The 16,539-nt window shown below is 39.1% G+C and overlaps 3 protein-coding genes across 3 annotated transcripts; 1 reads left to right on the forward strand and 2 right to left on the reverse strand.

Annotated features, from left to right (window-relative positions):
* The first annotated feature begins 1,387 nt into the window (after positions 1-1,387).
* opn1sw1 (opsin 1 (cone pigments), short-wave-sensitive 1) lies at positions 1,388-3,484 on the forward strand. The gene is made up of 5 exons (XM_044021299.1): positions 1,388-1,763; positions 1,850-2,018; positions 2,093-2,258; positions 2,994-3,233; positions 3,319-3,484. The coding sequence occupies exons 1-5, from the start codon at positions 1,400-1,402 to the stop codon at positions 3,424-3,426; spliced, it is 1,047 nt and encodes a 348-aa protein (XP_043877234.1). The 5' UTR covers positions 1,388-1,399; the 3' UTR covers positions 3,427-3,484.
* A 1-nt stretch (position 3,485) lies between these two features.
* On the reverse strand, positions 3,486-9,368 carry calua (calumenin a). The gene is made up of 8 exons (XM_044021300.1): positions 9,111-9,368; positions 7,958-8,084; positions 6,865-7,110; positions 5,430-5,620; positions 5,185-5,345; positions 5,046-5,106; positions 3,838-4,037; positions 3,486-3,747 (listed from the first exon to the last, which is right to left on the reverse strand). Exons 3-8 carry the CDS (start codon positions 7,092-7,094, stop codon positions 3,643-3,645), a joined length of 948 nt encoding a protein of 315 aa, XP_043877235.1. The 5' UTR covers positions 7,095-7,110; positions 7,958-8,084; positions 9,111-9,368; the 3' UTR covers positions 3,486-3,642.
* Positions 9,369-9,829: 461 nt separating this feature from the next.
* On the reverse strand, positions 9,830-14,788 carry LOC122765859 (apoptosis facilitator Bcl-2-like protein 14). Its single transcript, XM_044020314.1, has 7 exons — positions 14,605-14,788; positions 12,700-13,081; positions 12,055-12,204; positions 11,918-11,979; positions 10,970-11,131; positions 10,761-10,874; positions 9,830-10,626 (listed from the first exon to the last, which is right to left on the reverse strand). The coding sequence occupies exons 2-7, from the start codon at positions 13,070-13,072 to the stop codon at positions 10,585-10,587; spliced, it is 903 nt and encodes a 300-aa protein (XP_043876249.1). The 5' UTR covers positions 13,073-13,081; positions 14,605-14,788; the 3' UTR covers positions 9,830-10,584.
* Between the last annotated feature and the right edge of the window lie 1,751 nt (positions 14,789-16,539).

The following is a 16,539-nucleotide window of genomic DNA, read 5'->3' on the forward strand; positions in this document are numbered from 1 at the left end:
GAGAACCAGTGCTCTAAAGGATTCACTGTCAGGTGTTCACCTGGAAAGAAAAACCTGATATTTAAACTGATTAAATACAAATGCACAAACAAAATTGACACAAATACTCACAATAAAGTGTTTAAACCACTAATACACTACATTTTGTGAAGGCGCTATCACAGTAAAGGGAGAGATTAACCTGCAGCTGAAGTTGTTTCCGTTAATCTCTGTGTTTTGCTTTAATCTGAGTTTGGGTTTTGTGTTAATCTGACTTTGTGTAGCTGTTCGGAGGATTTGAGTGACTTGAAGACTATAATCTGATGTAAAACATCCGGATTAAATGTGAGCGTCGACGACTCTCAAAGGTTCTTACGGATTTTTATCCCTTGACCTACTGCTGTTCACCTCACAGCTTAAGGGTCAAACAGTTGTCATACAATGGTAGAGTTATATAACAGTTTGGTACAATTATGCCACTGTAAATGTCTGAATATTTACAGACGTAGCCCTGCACTACTGTGGCATAATAACAATACATTTATTTATGTGTAGCACCGTATCACAGCATCTTTTTTTTATTTTTTACTTTGACTCAAAAGAAAATGACACTTGTCCAGCGGTGATGATACAAAAGCATGACTCATCATTTCCAGCTCTAGTGGTTTAGAGTTCAGTTGAAAATGTGAAATATCCCAATGGAAAAATAACACTGAGGTTTTCTTAGAAAAAAAAAAAAAAAAAAGTTGGAATGTGCACACAGGAAACTTTTCTGTAAACATCCCAGGGTTTGATGACATCACATATTTGTACTATATGTAGTTGTGGAGCTGAATATCCTCAGCATAACTGTGGTAATAAGAGATTACTTTGAATTTGCTAATAAAGGCATGGGAATACATGGGAAATACTGAGGGGGCCTGATACGTAACCCTGCGGGACACCACGAGAAAGGGCGGCTGACGAAAGCAAGACTGGAAGCAAGACCGGCACTAGAAATACTATTACAATTTAAGGTTGATTTACACACAGTGACGTGTCCTTGGATACTTAACCCACACACATGAAAGTGTGAGTGAACGGGTGAATGGCAAAACTGTAGTGTAAAGTGGCTTGGAGTGATCATCAAGAAGAGAAAAGAGCTCTAAAAATAGAGCCCGTTTAACAATTATCTGTCATGAAGTCAGCTGTTTTCAAAGCAGGGAAAGCAGGGATGGAACAATAAAATGACTTCATGTTGTCACCAGCCCAGTGAGGGGAAGAAACATTGTTATATTTATGAACCCTGGCTGATCTCTATGTGTAATCAGATTAGCTTCTAAAGACAGAAGGAAATGTGACAATGGTAATCCTAAACCTCACAGTAAATCTTTAGTGTAAGGAGTTTATGGGTGTATATATAAAGAGGCTAAAGTCTTTCATGTTAGAAAGCTTCAGGGTCACAATGGGGAAACACTTCCACCTCTATGAGAACATTTCTCAGGTGAGCCCCTTTGAGGGGCCCCAGTACTACCTGGCCCCTCGGTGGGCCTTCTACATGCAGAGCATCTTCATGGGCTTCGTCCTGTTTGCCGGAACTCCTCTGAACTTTGCTGTTCTCCTCGTGACGGCCAAGTACAAAAAGCTGCGAGTCCCTCTGAACTACATCCTCGTCAACATCTCCCTTGCAGGCTTCATCTTCGCGGTCTTCTCCGTCAGCCAGGTCTTTGTCGCCACCATCAAGGGCTACTTCTTCCTGGGTCACACCATGTGTGCGCTGGAGTCCGCCATGGGCTCGGCAGCAGGTAAAGTTTGACGTTGTTTGTGTCCCGTGACAGAAACAGGCGCTGACACCTGTCCTCAAATTCCTCCTCTTCCTCCTGCTCTTCAGGTCTGGTGACGTCCTGGTCTTTGGCCGTCTTGTCTTTTGAGAGATACCTGGTCATCTGTAAACCATTTGGCGCCTTTAGGTTTGACAGCAAACACGCAGCCGCCGCCGTTGCCTTCACCTGGGTCATGGGCATCGGCTGTGCCATCCCACCTTTCTTTGGTTGGAGCAGGTAAACACGCCTGAAGTGGTCACGCTGTGATGTGTTTTATGAGCCTGCGGGACTCTTAAGGGTTTTGTTTCCAGGTACATCCCCGAGGGTCTGGGCTGCTCCTGTGGTCCGGACTGGTACACGCACAATGAGGAGTATCACTGCAGCAGCTACACCAACTTCCTGATGGTGACGTGCTTCATCGCGCCGCTGTCCATCATCATCTTCTCCTACTCCAACCTGCTGAACGCCCTGAGAGCCGTGAGTCCAAACCTCAGTGAACACTGACCAATTTACAGCCAGATATCCACCGTACCTTCAGCTAAGGGTTTCAAAATGCTTTCTGGGTTCTTCTGATACCGACTAATAAAATACATCTTCAAGCACAAAAGAACAGGAATTAAAGATGTTTTAGCTGATTAGAGGAAATATCTGAAAGGTTGGTCCATACTTTTCCACACAAGCAGGAACTTAGAGAAGGGGTCCACAGAAGTCCACACGACTTTTCTACTCTTTTCAATCACAGAAATGTTCAGTTGCTTTTTTTCAGTTTGGGTGTAATCTGTTTATTTTTGTGTCTTTAATGTCTTCATTTTATTAGCTGTTTTCTGTAAGTGTGTCCGTCTGTCAGCATCTTCCTGCAGTTTCTGCAGTTCATGATGGGTCAATCTGAATTTTGTCAAAGTATCAGATTTGAACAAAATTTGGTACGTTTCACCTGGATCTGATCCAGATCAGATTAGAAGTTTGGTGAAGTTGTACAGATCCAGAAAGTTCTTCTGGAGGGTTAGTGGATCGGTGGGTGGATTGTGAAGCGCAGGTGACAAGGGAAGTGTTTAAGCCTTGATGGAGTTCTGAGATTAGGGCGGGGCGGACTTTCACAGAGACAAGAAGTGAGTGAAACTGCAAAGAAGGACAGGACACAACAGGACAAACAGTCACATCCTCAGGTCGTCCAGGTCTACGGTTCATGACGCTGTTGTTTCGTGTCTTCAGGTCGCGGCTCAGCAGACGGAGTCCGCCTCCACCCAGAAGGCGGAGAAAGAAGTGTCCAGGATGATCATCGTCATGGTGACATCCTTCATCACCTGCTATGGCCCCTACGCCCTCGCCGCTCTCTACTTTGCTCACTCGACCGAACCAGACAAAGACTATCGGCTCGTCACCGTGCCAGCGTTCTTCTCCAAGAGCTCGTGCGTCTACAACCCGCTCATCTACGTCTTCATGAACAAACAGGTGAGAGACACGTGAGGGACACGTGAGGGACAGGGTGAGACAGTTTTCGTGTGTTCACGCCATTTGTTTTTCTTCACCTTGCCAGTTTAAAGTCTGCATCATGGAAACTGTGTTCGGAAAGAAAATGGACGACTCATCGGAGGTCTCTTCAAAGACAGAAACTTCTACGGTTTCCACGGTTACGCCATCCTAACACTTCATCTGTACGTTTATAGCAACAGCTTTTGATTAAAGCGTGAATGCACTCAAAACTGTGTGTGATGAAACTGTCTTTTATTCAAAATAAAATTGGCAAACATTCACCATGACAACGGGAGTGACAGCAAAATGTCAACATGTAAATAATAATAAAAAAAGAAATGGAAACAAACAATGAGTTTGAACGCCTCAAATATCATAAACATCTTCTCTAAAACTCGTCGTGTTGAAGTAAAGTTTTACCGAAGTCTGTCACGTGACTTCCCACAAACACCTGATAATTATCCAGAACTTCCTTCCTGGTCAGTTTCCCGTCCTGGAAAACAAACAAACAAACAAACAGTGCACATTAGCATTAGCATTAGCAAACATCTACGACAAACAGACAAACGTGAAACCACCTGACCTTGTTCGTGTCCGTCTCATTCACCAGGTGTTTGGCTTCGACTTCAGCGTAGTCGTAATCCGACGAAAAAATCCACTGTTTGGTTTCCTCTAAATCCATTTTCCCATCTTTGTTTTGGTCTCTGACCTCGACAAACAGTTTACGGTCGGCCACCAGCCAATCAGGTTCTTCCTCACGGCCCATTTCAGAGCTGATGTCACCTGCCGCAGGAAGATAATCAGATTAAATAAACAGAAAACAAATGTGCAACAGAAAACAATCGGATTAGATAGTCACATTATTTAAAGAAAAAACGTTTACTAGGAAGTGATTGGATGAGACAATCTGATTACATAAACAGAAACAAAATGCAGCGGGAAGAGCTCGGATTAGATAATCAGATTACATAGACACAAACATGCAGCAGGGAGTGATTGGATTATACAATCTGATTATATAAACAAAAACAATAATTAAATAATCAGATTATTTAAACACAGACAAAACCCACAACAGGAAGTGACCGGATTAGATAATCAGATTATTTAAACACAGACAAAATGTGCAGCAGGGAGCGCTCAGATTAGATAGTCTGATTATTTTAAACCAAAACATGCAGCAGGAACTGGTCGAATTAGAATAATTAGATTATTTAAACAGCAACAACCTGCGAAATCTGATCAGATTAGATAAATCAAAGTGAACGAGCTCAGCTTCAGATTAAACCTCCTGTTTAAAGTTGTTTGAACTTTGTTTGTTAGTTAGTTAGTTAGTAAATGTTTGTTTGTTAGTTAGTAACTAACTGTTTGTTTGTTAGTTAGTAAGTAAATGTTTGTTTGTTAGTAAATGTTTGTTAGTAACTGTTTGTTTGTTAGTAAATGTTTGTTAGTTAGTAACTGTTTGTTTGTTAGTTAGTAAGTAAATGTTTGTTTGTTAGTAAATGTTTGGTAGTAACTGTTTGTTTGTTAGTAAATGTTTGTTAGTAATTGTTTGTTAGTTAGTAAGTAAATGTTTGTTTGTTAGTAAATGTTTGGTAGTAACTGTTTGTTTGTTAGTAAATGTTTGTTAGTTAGTAACTGTTTGTTTGTTAGTTAGTAAATGTTTGTTAGTAACTGTTTGTTTGTTAGTTAGTAAATGTTTGTTTGTTAGTTAGTAAATGTTTGCTTGTTAGTTAGTAAATGTTTGTTAGTTAGTAACTGTTTGTTTGTTAGTTAGTAAATGTTTGTTACCCAGGTACTCGTCCACGTCGATGAAACCGTCTTTGTTCCGGTCGATGTCTTCCATCATTTCCTTTCGGGGAGATGGGGATTAATAAAGTTCATATGACATCACGGTGACATCACAGAAGCGCGATGACATCACCCTCACCTGCACCACGACGTCCCTCATGTGTTCATAGTCCTCGGCGTAGAGGAACGCGGTGAACTCCTCCTTGTCTGCGACCGAGTCTCTGTTTCTGTCCGCCATTCGGAAACGCCGCTCGTCGCGGAAGATCATGTGCTTGTGATCTTCTTCATCCTGAGGGCTCACTGTGAACAGCCAATCAGAGACGTGATCAGAGGATCAATGATGATTGATTGATGATGTCTGATGGCGGTGTAGCGGCCGTTTACCAAGGTATCCGTACGTGGCTTTCTTATACTCGCTCCAGCTGATCAGGCCGTCCTTGTTGGAGTCAAACTCGCTCCATCGTTCGTCCACTTTACCAGAAATCAGCTTCTTCTGATTGCTTTTGAGCCAAAGCTTTAGCTCCTCCTCCGAGATGACGTCATCACTGTTGACGTCAATCTTCTCCAGGATGATGCTGCGGAGAAACAGAAACTATCAGATTATCTGTTATTGTTCTGTTCTTAAAACAAACATGTGGGTGTATCTACTGCCCCCTCTGGTCAAACACCAGCTACTGCAGTCAAATTCTTACATGTCCAATCTGCTCAAGCTTCGCTGTCCCAGACTCCTCCCCTTTTTTTTTTAAAAAAAAAAGCTAAAGCTGTCATTTCATTGTCACAAAAACACAAACAAGGAAGCTGCAACAGGTAGTGATCTGATTAGATAATCAGATTCTCTTCAAAAAAATGTGAAGCAGATTACATAATTAGATTATTTAAATTAAAAAACATAAACGAGTGGAAATGATCAGATTAAGTGACCAAATAAATGATTAGAAACAGAAATAAACCTAAGACTGGATTAAATAATAAGATTATTTAAAATACCAACAACCATCCAACGGAAGTGATCAGATTCAATGATAAATCTGCTAAAGAAGTGATCTGGTTAGAAAATGAGATTATTTAAAAAAGAATAACCCTTTACAAACAAAATAAAAGTTTTCTAAATGTCATAACGTGTCTCATAATAGTCACTAACAAACGTTACGATCTTTTTAAGTTAAAGTTCTGGTGACCAGGGAGTCTCGGATTCCACTTTTTCAATTCATTTTTCAAAATCAGGCAGGGAGGGGGCGGAGTTAAATTATCTTTAAATGACCTTCATATATTTAAAGCATCTGCCAAGTTAAATTCAGGTTGTTCTGGATTTTTTTTTTTCAATCTCCAAACGAGTTAAACGTGTCGCGTTTGTTTCCTGTGAGGACAGGAAATGAAAAAAAAGAGAACATTTAGGGGAAGACACACCTGGACAGGTAATTCATGTCTCACCAAGTGACACGTACACAAGTGTGTGTGTGTTTGTGTGTTACCTTAAACTTGACTCACAAATCCCCCAAAATCTAACATAAAAAGAAACATCCTTATTTAATTTAATAAACTGATTAAAAACGAGTATTAACTGATAACTCAATTCATCTCTGACTATTTTGATGATAGATTAATCAGTTTGAGTGTCCTTTTAAATCAAAATATAATGATTTATCATTTGTTTTGCTTCATAAAACCAAGAAATCATTAAAGCTGGATGATTTTGGTTTGTGGACAAAAAATAAGACATTTTGAAAAGATTATTATTTGAAGGTTTTTCTGCCAAAATAAAAACAACTTCATCAATTAATCGACAGATTTACGTCAGATTAACGACAGATTATCTCACCCGAGCCTGCGTTTACTCTCGTGTGGCGGGAGCTTGTCGAACGTCTCCGCCTCCTCGTTGCCGAGAAAAGCCTCGTGGTCGTAGTCGTAGTTCTCATCGTCATTGTGCTCACGCTCACTGAGCGGCACGCCATGAATGACGTGACTCTTCTTCTCTGTCGGTTTGCCGTCGCTGTGGACGGCGCAGAGGAGGAGACACATCAGCAGGACGAGCATAGTCTTCATCGTCATCGTCTTCTACTTCCACCTGATGTAAAGACAGAAACATGTTTTTACATGAAAAAGTGGTACTTTTTTCATTATAGTAGTAATGAAGTACCACCGGTGTTACGCCACCACAATTTGAGAACCATGGGGTCTAATGTGAATAGTGTTGATTATAAATCGGACACAAGAGACAAAAACAAAAATAAACATAAAAGAAAAACACATTTTCATAGACACGGTGCGTTCCCTAACCCCTTATCTTACCCATGTCGACTCTTAAACCTTTAACCTAAATGTAAATCTAACCCCATAACCAGGACTTAACCCTTAAAAAACCCATTAAAGTTGTAAGAAACACGTGCGTTCATATTTAGGACACTCATAGACATAAGGCATTCCCAAACTCCTTATCTTAACTATCACAATTAAACACTTAATCTTAACCCTTAACTTAGAACTTATAGTCCTAGCCCTGAAAAAACATTTAAAGTTGTAAGAACCAGACAAAATGTCCTCACTACCACACACGTACGCGCACACACACAAGCAGGTTTGTCTTGTTATCCTTCATAGGACTCTGCATTGACATCCATTCATTTGGACAGCCTCAACAAACCCTTATCCTGGACCTTAACCATAACCAGATCACCTTAACCTATCCACAATTCAAATCTTAGCCCAAAAACTATAACCAGAGCCTCATAAATGAGGTTCTGCCTCATTAGGACCAGGTTTTGGTCTCCATGAGGACTACTGGTCCTGACAGGGATGGTGTTGACACCAGGTCCTGTAGAGGTGACAAAACAAACACACACAAACAAACCAGTTCACTCCAAACTATGCTGATGACCTGAACTTCGTTTGTGAGCAAACACAGCACAACTCACCTGTTCACCCGTTCACCTGCTCACCCAGTCACTTCACCTCTCATGCTTTTTCAGCATTTTCAGTGTGGCCCCGCCTCTTTCCCGTCCATTTTCATTGGTTGAAAGTTACATCGCTGGACCAATGGCACTAGTGATACACAAACGTGCAATCATAAGACAACATGTGGATTGTTTCTGCCACGTAGTCAAATAAAAACAATAACAACCGACTAATTACATGTTTAAAAGAAGAACAAAAAATAGGTGATGTGTAAAATCACAACCTTTTACTTCCCTTCAATATTTCTAATTCTATTTAGTTTGTGAGCAGAAACGATAGATTAAACCAATATAAAATGAGAGTAAAGATGTTTGACAAAGGATTAGATCCTGTACCCTGCAAAAAATGCCTCTTAAAAAAAACAACTTAAAATCACCTCTATCAAGCTAAATGATCTGCCAGTGCTGCAAGAAAATGGCACTTTAAAAAAACAATAAAAAAATACCTTGAAACAAGTCACATTTTCTTAAGTAATCTTCAGCCTTAATAAGTAAATAAGTCCAACAAATAGGTGATTCGATAAATACACTGAATTAAGGTCAATTACACTAGTACAGATTTTCATTTTAGCTAGCTAGCTTAGACTGCTATGCGGCTACTCCGCTAGCTGCCTTTGTCCCACTACAGCTAGTTTGTCTTTTAATGTATTTAAATATAAGTTTAGAGTAAATAAATCATAAAAACAATAGTGCATGTTAGGTAACTTTTCAGCCATGTCATCATACAAACTGTCACAATAAATGTAAATACACATCAAATACAACCTCTGCATGTCTTGTGGTCCAGGAAAATGGCGGTAATTTGTTGGTAAAGTCGTCATATGTGTTTTTTTTCTGTTCCAACATTGTTAACATGAACAGACTAGTTACCTACATAAATACCCGCCACACACACCCAACCCACCCACACACACACACAGTCAGTCATGTTCCAGACTCAGCTTACAAAAGTGCAATTTTAATTTTCGCCCGCTAAAAGCAGAGGGTTTACTCTATCCAATGTTCACAGTCATGACTGAGCAAATGTATAGCGTCAGTGTCGTCAATTCGGCGTGTAAATTTATCAGCAACAATAAGCACGTATTTGATATAAAAAGGTATACGGTCAACTCACCTGTTGTTTCCTGTCCAACCAGCATGCTCAGACGGGAAGACGGTCCAAACATCGTTTACTTAAACGCAGATTTAAGAATATTTGTTTAAAAACAGCGGTTTAAAACCTTTCCCGTCTTTACGTGGATGTTTGACTGAATTCATTCGATTGATATCTTCATTTCGGCGTGTAGATTATCTGCATTAAGATCTTTAGTACCGTCACCTGTCGATTTTTCTCATTCAAATGAGCAGAACTAGGTCAAAGCAGGACCACGTTTCAAACTCTTTACAAAAATGAAATGTTAAATGTATTTCGTTGGATGCTGCGGTTTACGCGCTCCTGTCTCTACAGGAATCTGTGATTTTAATTGGATTAACTGTTCCACTTCCGCATGTATCACAACGAGGCAATATTTTTTACTGAACTACCTTTACCAAAGTACGGTTACATAACACAAATGTTTACGTTTATATGATTTAAGTATCTTTTTTGCATCGCACACGATCCAGACCAGTAACAGACCAATTTATTTGAATAATATACTCAATTCGGCGTGGATTATATGTTCATCAAGCACGTGCTTATAAAGGAATACTTTGATTGAACTCATTTTCATTTTGGATTCACAACCGCAGCTATTTGCTGTACCTCATTTAGCCACAAGGTGGTGCCGTTTCAACATGGACACATTTCTCCAGCAACATTAGATCTGAAAAAGACAATTTTATACACCAATATTACAAGTAAAACATTTTATTGTTCGCTTTAAATTATTTAATGGAAATGATTTTCGTTTCTGTTCATCTTAATACAATCATATTATAAATAAAACATGACACAAGTAGAATTAAGACCGTTTCCAGCAAACAAAAGAAACAATAAAGTAATCACAACGACTGAGAACAACAAGTACTCAGTCACACATTTCATAGAGTACAGTACGACTTTAGCAAATCACATTTATAAAAAAAACGTCCACCAGCAACAATTACAGAAAAGCAAATCCATGTATCAAAAAGCGAAATAGTTTCCATTTATTTGCTTTAGGAGAAAGTGCAAGTGCAAGTGCTCAACAATACTTATTTTAAAATGTTTCTTAAACCACATTTCAATGTAGAAGTCTACAGCCTGAAAACCCCACAAATAAAGTTTTTTTTTATTTCTTTGTCAGAAAAAAAGCAGGAAGATAAAGCACAAAGACAAACGTTCTCTCCTCTGGCTCAGAGGTTCCTGTGAGTGTTTCTCTGACGCATCATGCAGCAGATGTGTCGTCACTTGTGTGTTAACATCCAAAAGTCACATTTGATTCTTCATATACCGCGAGGAGGCTTCGGAGGCTACGCCGTAAACACTTTGGCCAGAAGTTATTTAATTATGACGTCATGGCAACGACAGGCGACTTGACACGTGTGTGGTTTCACAGCGGGCGGGGCTCCTGGATGCAGGTCCAGTCTGAGCGAGATGTCCAACGGGGAGACGGAATCGTCTCGGCTCAGTGGACTTCGTCCTCGTCGTCGCTCTCAAACGCGTCTTCCTGCACAGATTGACAGAAATGGGTCGTTTTAAAATTGTGGTTATTTTTATTAACGTTCATAAAATGTACATGCACTCAACAAGAGGGAGGTTTCCAGGTGTTAAACGTTGTGCGAGAGTGTTTTTTTTACGTACGTATCCGCCCTGCTCTTGAACCCAGGATGAATAATTTTCACTCAGAAACCTGGCTCCGTAGCCCAACAGCCGGTTCGTGGGCAGCGTGTCCAACGCTGTCAAGCGACTCGTGGCCTGTGGGGAAAAAAACAAAACGTTAACAAACAAACAAATAAACAAGTTTAAAAAAAAACGTCAGTTTACCAGGTCACCGTCGCCCGTGCTCTCACCTCACAGGTCACTGCTATCTGGGTTCTGGGCGACGCTCGCGGGCCCGGAGATTCAGGGTCAGAGGGGCTGAGGCCCATCCTCATGAGCAGCTCCGTGATTACCGTCTTAAAGAAAGAGTAGTTCCAAAAAAGCTCTCCGGCCAAAGACACGTCTCTGAGCTCCTGGTGGAGACAAACATTTCCTGATTAGTTTTTACTCACAGGGGGTTTTTTTGTGGGTGGAGCTTAGAAAAGATTTGTTCACAGAATCGTTCAGTACTTCCATCTTACTCAGTCACTGAACTGAAATACCACTGAACGTGGTCGTGATTGGGCTCACGATCGCCAGCTCTCAGCAGTGCTGTTGCGGCAAACGTCAGACTCCTGTTAAATATTAACATTTTAGCCATTACCTTTGCTAAATGTTGAATTTTTAACTGATCTACAGTTGGACATTGTTCACTTTTGTGTCTCTTCAGTGACGACCCTCTCTGACCAATCAGTGGGATTTGGAGTTATAAGTAAATTTTGAAACTTTAAGTACATTTTTTTAATTATGAGTAGATTATTATCTTGAAACTTTAAGTAGATTTTGGAATTCTAAGTCATATTTTTAAGTCTTTTTAACTGATCTACAGTTGGACATTGTTGGCTTTCTTGTGTCGGACGTTGCGCTCATGATTCTTCACTGACGACACTCTCTGTTGACGTCACATTTTACTATCGCCTCAGCTCGCTTTAACCTCGTCAGAGCAGGTACTAAAAAAAAAAAAAGGAAATTGCGACCGCTAATGGAAAAGCAAAAAAACAAAACAAAACAAGTCGTGCTGGAACTGTGCCGTGGAAATGTGACTCTGTGTTCATGGATGGAGGTTGTTACGGATGATTTAAAAATCACTGTAGAAATCTAGGGAATAAATGCATTTAGAGTCATGAGTATGTGTCTGACGTGTGACGGTGTCTCCTCACCCGTTCGTCCAGTCGGTCTCCAGCCTCCCTCAGCAGCAGACCGATCAGTCTCTCCACATTGTCTACACAACACAACGAGTCAGCGGCACAACACAACGACCACACACTCTGCACAGTAAAAAACCTTTTTCCCTCACCTTCTGGATTGTCCGTCTGTAAATCTGAAGGCACAAACGGGATTTCATCCGCGATTTCAGTCAGCCGGATTGCCACTTCTCCCAGCTTGTCCTCCTCTTCCTGCATGTCCTCCGCTTCCTGCATGTCCTCCTCTGCCACGACTACGATATCTTTTGAAAGAAATAAAAAGTTAAAGTTGCTGAAAAGTGAAAAAGTTCCTCCCGGGAAGTCCTGGGGTTCTACCTTGACGACATCTTCTACCGCTTCTACTCCCCTCGAACCCGTACACTCTTTTTATTAGTGCTAACACGAGCCCCTCTGTGAGCGCGGTCATTTCCTTATTTACTTGCTTACATTTGCGAATTGTGGCGCAATAACAACTAACGACTATTTTATAATAAGAAACCAGATAATTCTCACATTTAAGAAGCTGAAAAACTCGCTATTTTTTTAATTCATCTCACTTCATTTAAGTAGAAACTTAAAATCAATCACTTTCCATTGAGTTTGAACGGTGACGTTTTCTGATTTTTGGATAAAAAAAAACAAAGAGACGAGACGAGGTTTGAGAAACATCAAACTCTGGAACGAATTGAAAAAAAATAACGGTGAGATGAATGGATGATGTAAGCCATCGTTAACTGCAGCCCTGGTTCGATTCTTACCTGGTGAAATACGTCTGAATCTATTGTCACCACATTCTAACTGTGGTTCTGATTCTTCGTCGCTTGTTCGTGGTTTGACGCAGCTGAAGAAGCGTTTCCACCCCTTCATCCCCTTCCCCCTCTTCTTCTTCTTCTTCTTCTTCTTCTCTGTGTCGTTGTCAGAGCCGTACTCGTTCAGCGGCGTCTGTGGGGACACCGTCCCGCTCACGGGCACAAAGCCGTTCTCCTTGACTCGTCTCCTCGTGGAGTAGGCCATCATGATCCTGAACTCCACCGTGTCCTCCATGCCCGAGGCATCGTCCGCGTCGCCACCGCCGCTGCTTTTGAGGCCGTTCGTGAAGGGGTCGTGGATTTCCACGTGTCCGTTTGCCATGTTGGTTTACTGTTGATATGTGGAGGGAGGGAGAAAACACAATAATTAATGTGCTGTAACTAACGATTATTTACATTATCGATTAAACTACTAATTACTTGGTCCATGAAATGTCAGTAAAAGTTGAAAAATATTCACTTTTAAAGGTAACGGTCGCGATTAAAAAACGTCAATTTTCCTGGGGAAAGACTTTATTTTAAATAAGCTAAATGACAAGAATTAACAATAATAAACTTCAGTTCAAAAGCTGCACATTTCTTGGTCTGACGTCTTGAATGTATTGACGTTTAGTTTGTGTATTTGGATCACAAAATGACAAGGAAATAATAATAAAAAAAAACTCTTTGACTGTTGGTGACGCTTCATTTAAGCTGAAACCTAATATTCATTATATCAGTAAATTTCAAAACACTGAAATGGACAAAAACAAGACTTTCGGTCAGTTCTCGTTTAGGGGAAACGTGGACTTTTTAAAAGGTAACGAATGTTAGCGAATAAAACTTACGCTATACATCCAACAACGTTTTTTAATAGTTGTTTTAGTCGTTAGTCCTGAGAGAAGGCTTCAGAGAATGAGAAATAACAATAATAACTATTCTGAGTTCTTAAGTGTATTTACGTTTAATTTACGGTTGCAACTTTTGATTTTGATACACAAAAATTTAAGAAAATAATACAAAAATGACTCTGACTGCCGGTGATGATGTTTAATTTTTTTAAATGACCCTGAAACGTGGCTGAAAAAGTCCCCAAATGTTCATCATAACAGTAAATAATAAAACTTTGAATAATGCCTAACACTGAAATGGATTAATTGTATTAATTAAAAGTAAACTGACATAAACTGACACTTGAACTCATTATAAAAGATAAATAATTGTCAAAAAAGTAGCCTAATTATTCATAAAAAGGATGTTATTATTTAAGTGTTACTTTTATTTTTTTAACTCATAACTTTTCAAAAATTTAAAATATTAAGTACTAACATGTGATTATATGATAGTTACAATATTTTATGTATAAATAACTGTCCCTTTCTTTACCTTTATTATTATTATATTATATTGGAGCCAGTGAATGACGCCCTCTGATGGCAAAATTAGAGAATTACACATAAAACAACATTATGTCGGGGCATGTACTGGAGAGCCTGAAAACCTTCACTTATATTAAACCCACTTTTAAAACGCGAGGAAATTCACGTGTTTGGGTTAGGCCTTCAGATTTAATTTAATTAAAAAGTAGTTTTACGACACTTTAACTGCCATGTTATTATGAAAATATACAAAATACAACAACAAAAAGGTGAATTTAAAAACCTGACAGTAAGTTTTCAGTTAATGGTTAAAAAAAAAGAAAATAAATGAATTTACGTTTAAAAGAAATATAGTTTATTACGGGCGTTTTCGTTCAGGTCAATCATTAACATGTCTACAACACGTCAGAAAAATGCATTTTAAACGAATTAAATTCGTTTAAATTCCGGCATAAAAATGACAAACATAAACAAACATAAAAACATCGTTACTTACGGTGGAATTCGAACCAAAACAGGAGATAAATGTGGACAAAATGCCCAAAAAGCCGGAGAATCTCACTTCAGACGCCTCGTTGGTTCCTTCGTTGAACAACTTTCCTTCTTCTGAGCTCAAACTTTAGTCGCTGTACCCTTTAAAGGTGAGGCTCCGCCCCTGTCACGTCAGGACAATTCAATAAAACTTTATGCATAATGCCTACAAGGACAAATAAAGAGAAATGACGAAAACAAACACATTTAACAGCCGGAAAACACCACAAAAACAAGTATAAAGTGTTGACTTTTCACGACAATCACTGAATAAATATAATAAAACACAGACTGTAAAAAGAAAAATGTAAAAATAATATAATATGATATATACTGTATATATGCATGTATATATATGTGTGTAAAAATGAATAAAAATATTTGATAATAAAGTTTAAAATTATGACAAAAATTGAAATTGTGAGGGGATAAAAAGTCAAAAACAACCTTTTGAGTCATGACAACGCGTTAAAATAAACTATTTTACGACTGTTTCGCTCTACCTTGGAGCATTTTTCTTGGGTTTTTGCTCATTTAAAACACGTTAAAATAAACAATTTTGCCAGAAAAAGACAAAAAAAAAGACTTGAAAAAGTTGAAAAGTTGAAATTATGAGGAAATCAACGACAATCTGATGATGATTAAGTGACTTACACCGTCATCGCAGAGTAAAATACAGACTAAAATTTGAATTGAAACTGTCAAAACTACAATATCATACTTCAATAGTTTACATACTTTCATTTTGATATAGTAAAAAAGACTATTTAAACTAAATGTGGATGTTTTGCAATACTAAACTAAAAGTGAATCAGTGTCCTCTGATCAGGATGTTGTTTGTTTTTAATAAATCCCATTGTGAACAAGGGAAATTTTCACCTTTGAACAGAAACTTCCAGAACGTCTGTCTTTTATGTTTCATGAAACAAATCGAAAGCGAAACAAGCGACTGTCACATCACTTGTTCTTGAAACAGGAAATAGTGGTGAAAGAAATGTGTGACTTATATTTTATTTTTATTTTTTTTACTTTCTTAACAGTAGAAAATGAGGAAGTTAAAAGCCACTTTATTTGATCGTGTTGTGAAAATGTTGGAAATGTTGTTGTTGTCTGTGTGTCAGTCAACAACAGACTGACACACAGACAAGGAAATAAAGTGCCGCCTGTGTTTGTTTCTCAGGTTAAGAAAATCCCCACCTGTGACTCAGGGAAGTTTAACTTTACAGCTGTGTGAGGAATCTCCCAGTCATGTGTGTGTGTGTGAGTGAGTGCGTGTGTGACTGTGACTGTGTGTGTGTGTGTGTGTGTGTGTGTGTGAGGACCGAACAAAAACGTCTAAAGCACAGAGAGTGAGGACAAAATGGCTGCCACGCCTTAAAATGGCTGTTTATGGGTTAAAAGCTGTTCTAAGCGTCAACATTTCAGATTAAATTTAGGTTTAAGGGTTGTGTGTGTTTTTGTTCCCTAATGGAGACACAAACCTGGTCCTAATGAGGCAGAACCTCACTTCTGAGGAGGTGGTTAAGTTAAGGGTCTAAGATTAGAAACGGTGGTTATGTTTCTGGTTGAGGTTTAACCCAAATAAATCTTCACACACAAACCTGTGTGTGTGTGCGTGTGTGATTTTTACAGCGATGTGGGTGAAAGGTCAAAGAAGAAAAGAAGTGAAACCTAAGAACAAAGTCAGGTGGAATCATTTAAAACTATAATAATTTAATAGTTTAAACAACAATGATGTCATTTTGCTTTTGTTTAAATGTCATTTACCAGAAAAATAATAAAATAATCCCAAACATGTGAGGACATTTCATGCAAAAACCAAACGACGATGAACGGATGAACGTTCGGTACAAAGTCTCCTTCTGACTCAACACAAAAGAGAAAGAAGAAACAGAAGTGT

This window comes from Solea senegalensis, linkage group LG3 (genome assembly GCF_019176455.1).
Source record: "Solea senegalensis isolate Sse05_10M linkage group LG3, IFAPA_SoseM_1, whole genome shotgun sequence".
NCBI lineage: Eukaryota > Metazoa > Chordata > Actinopteri > Pleuronectiformes > Soleidae > Solea > Solea senegalensis.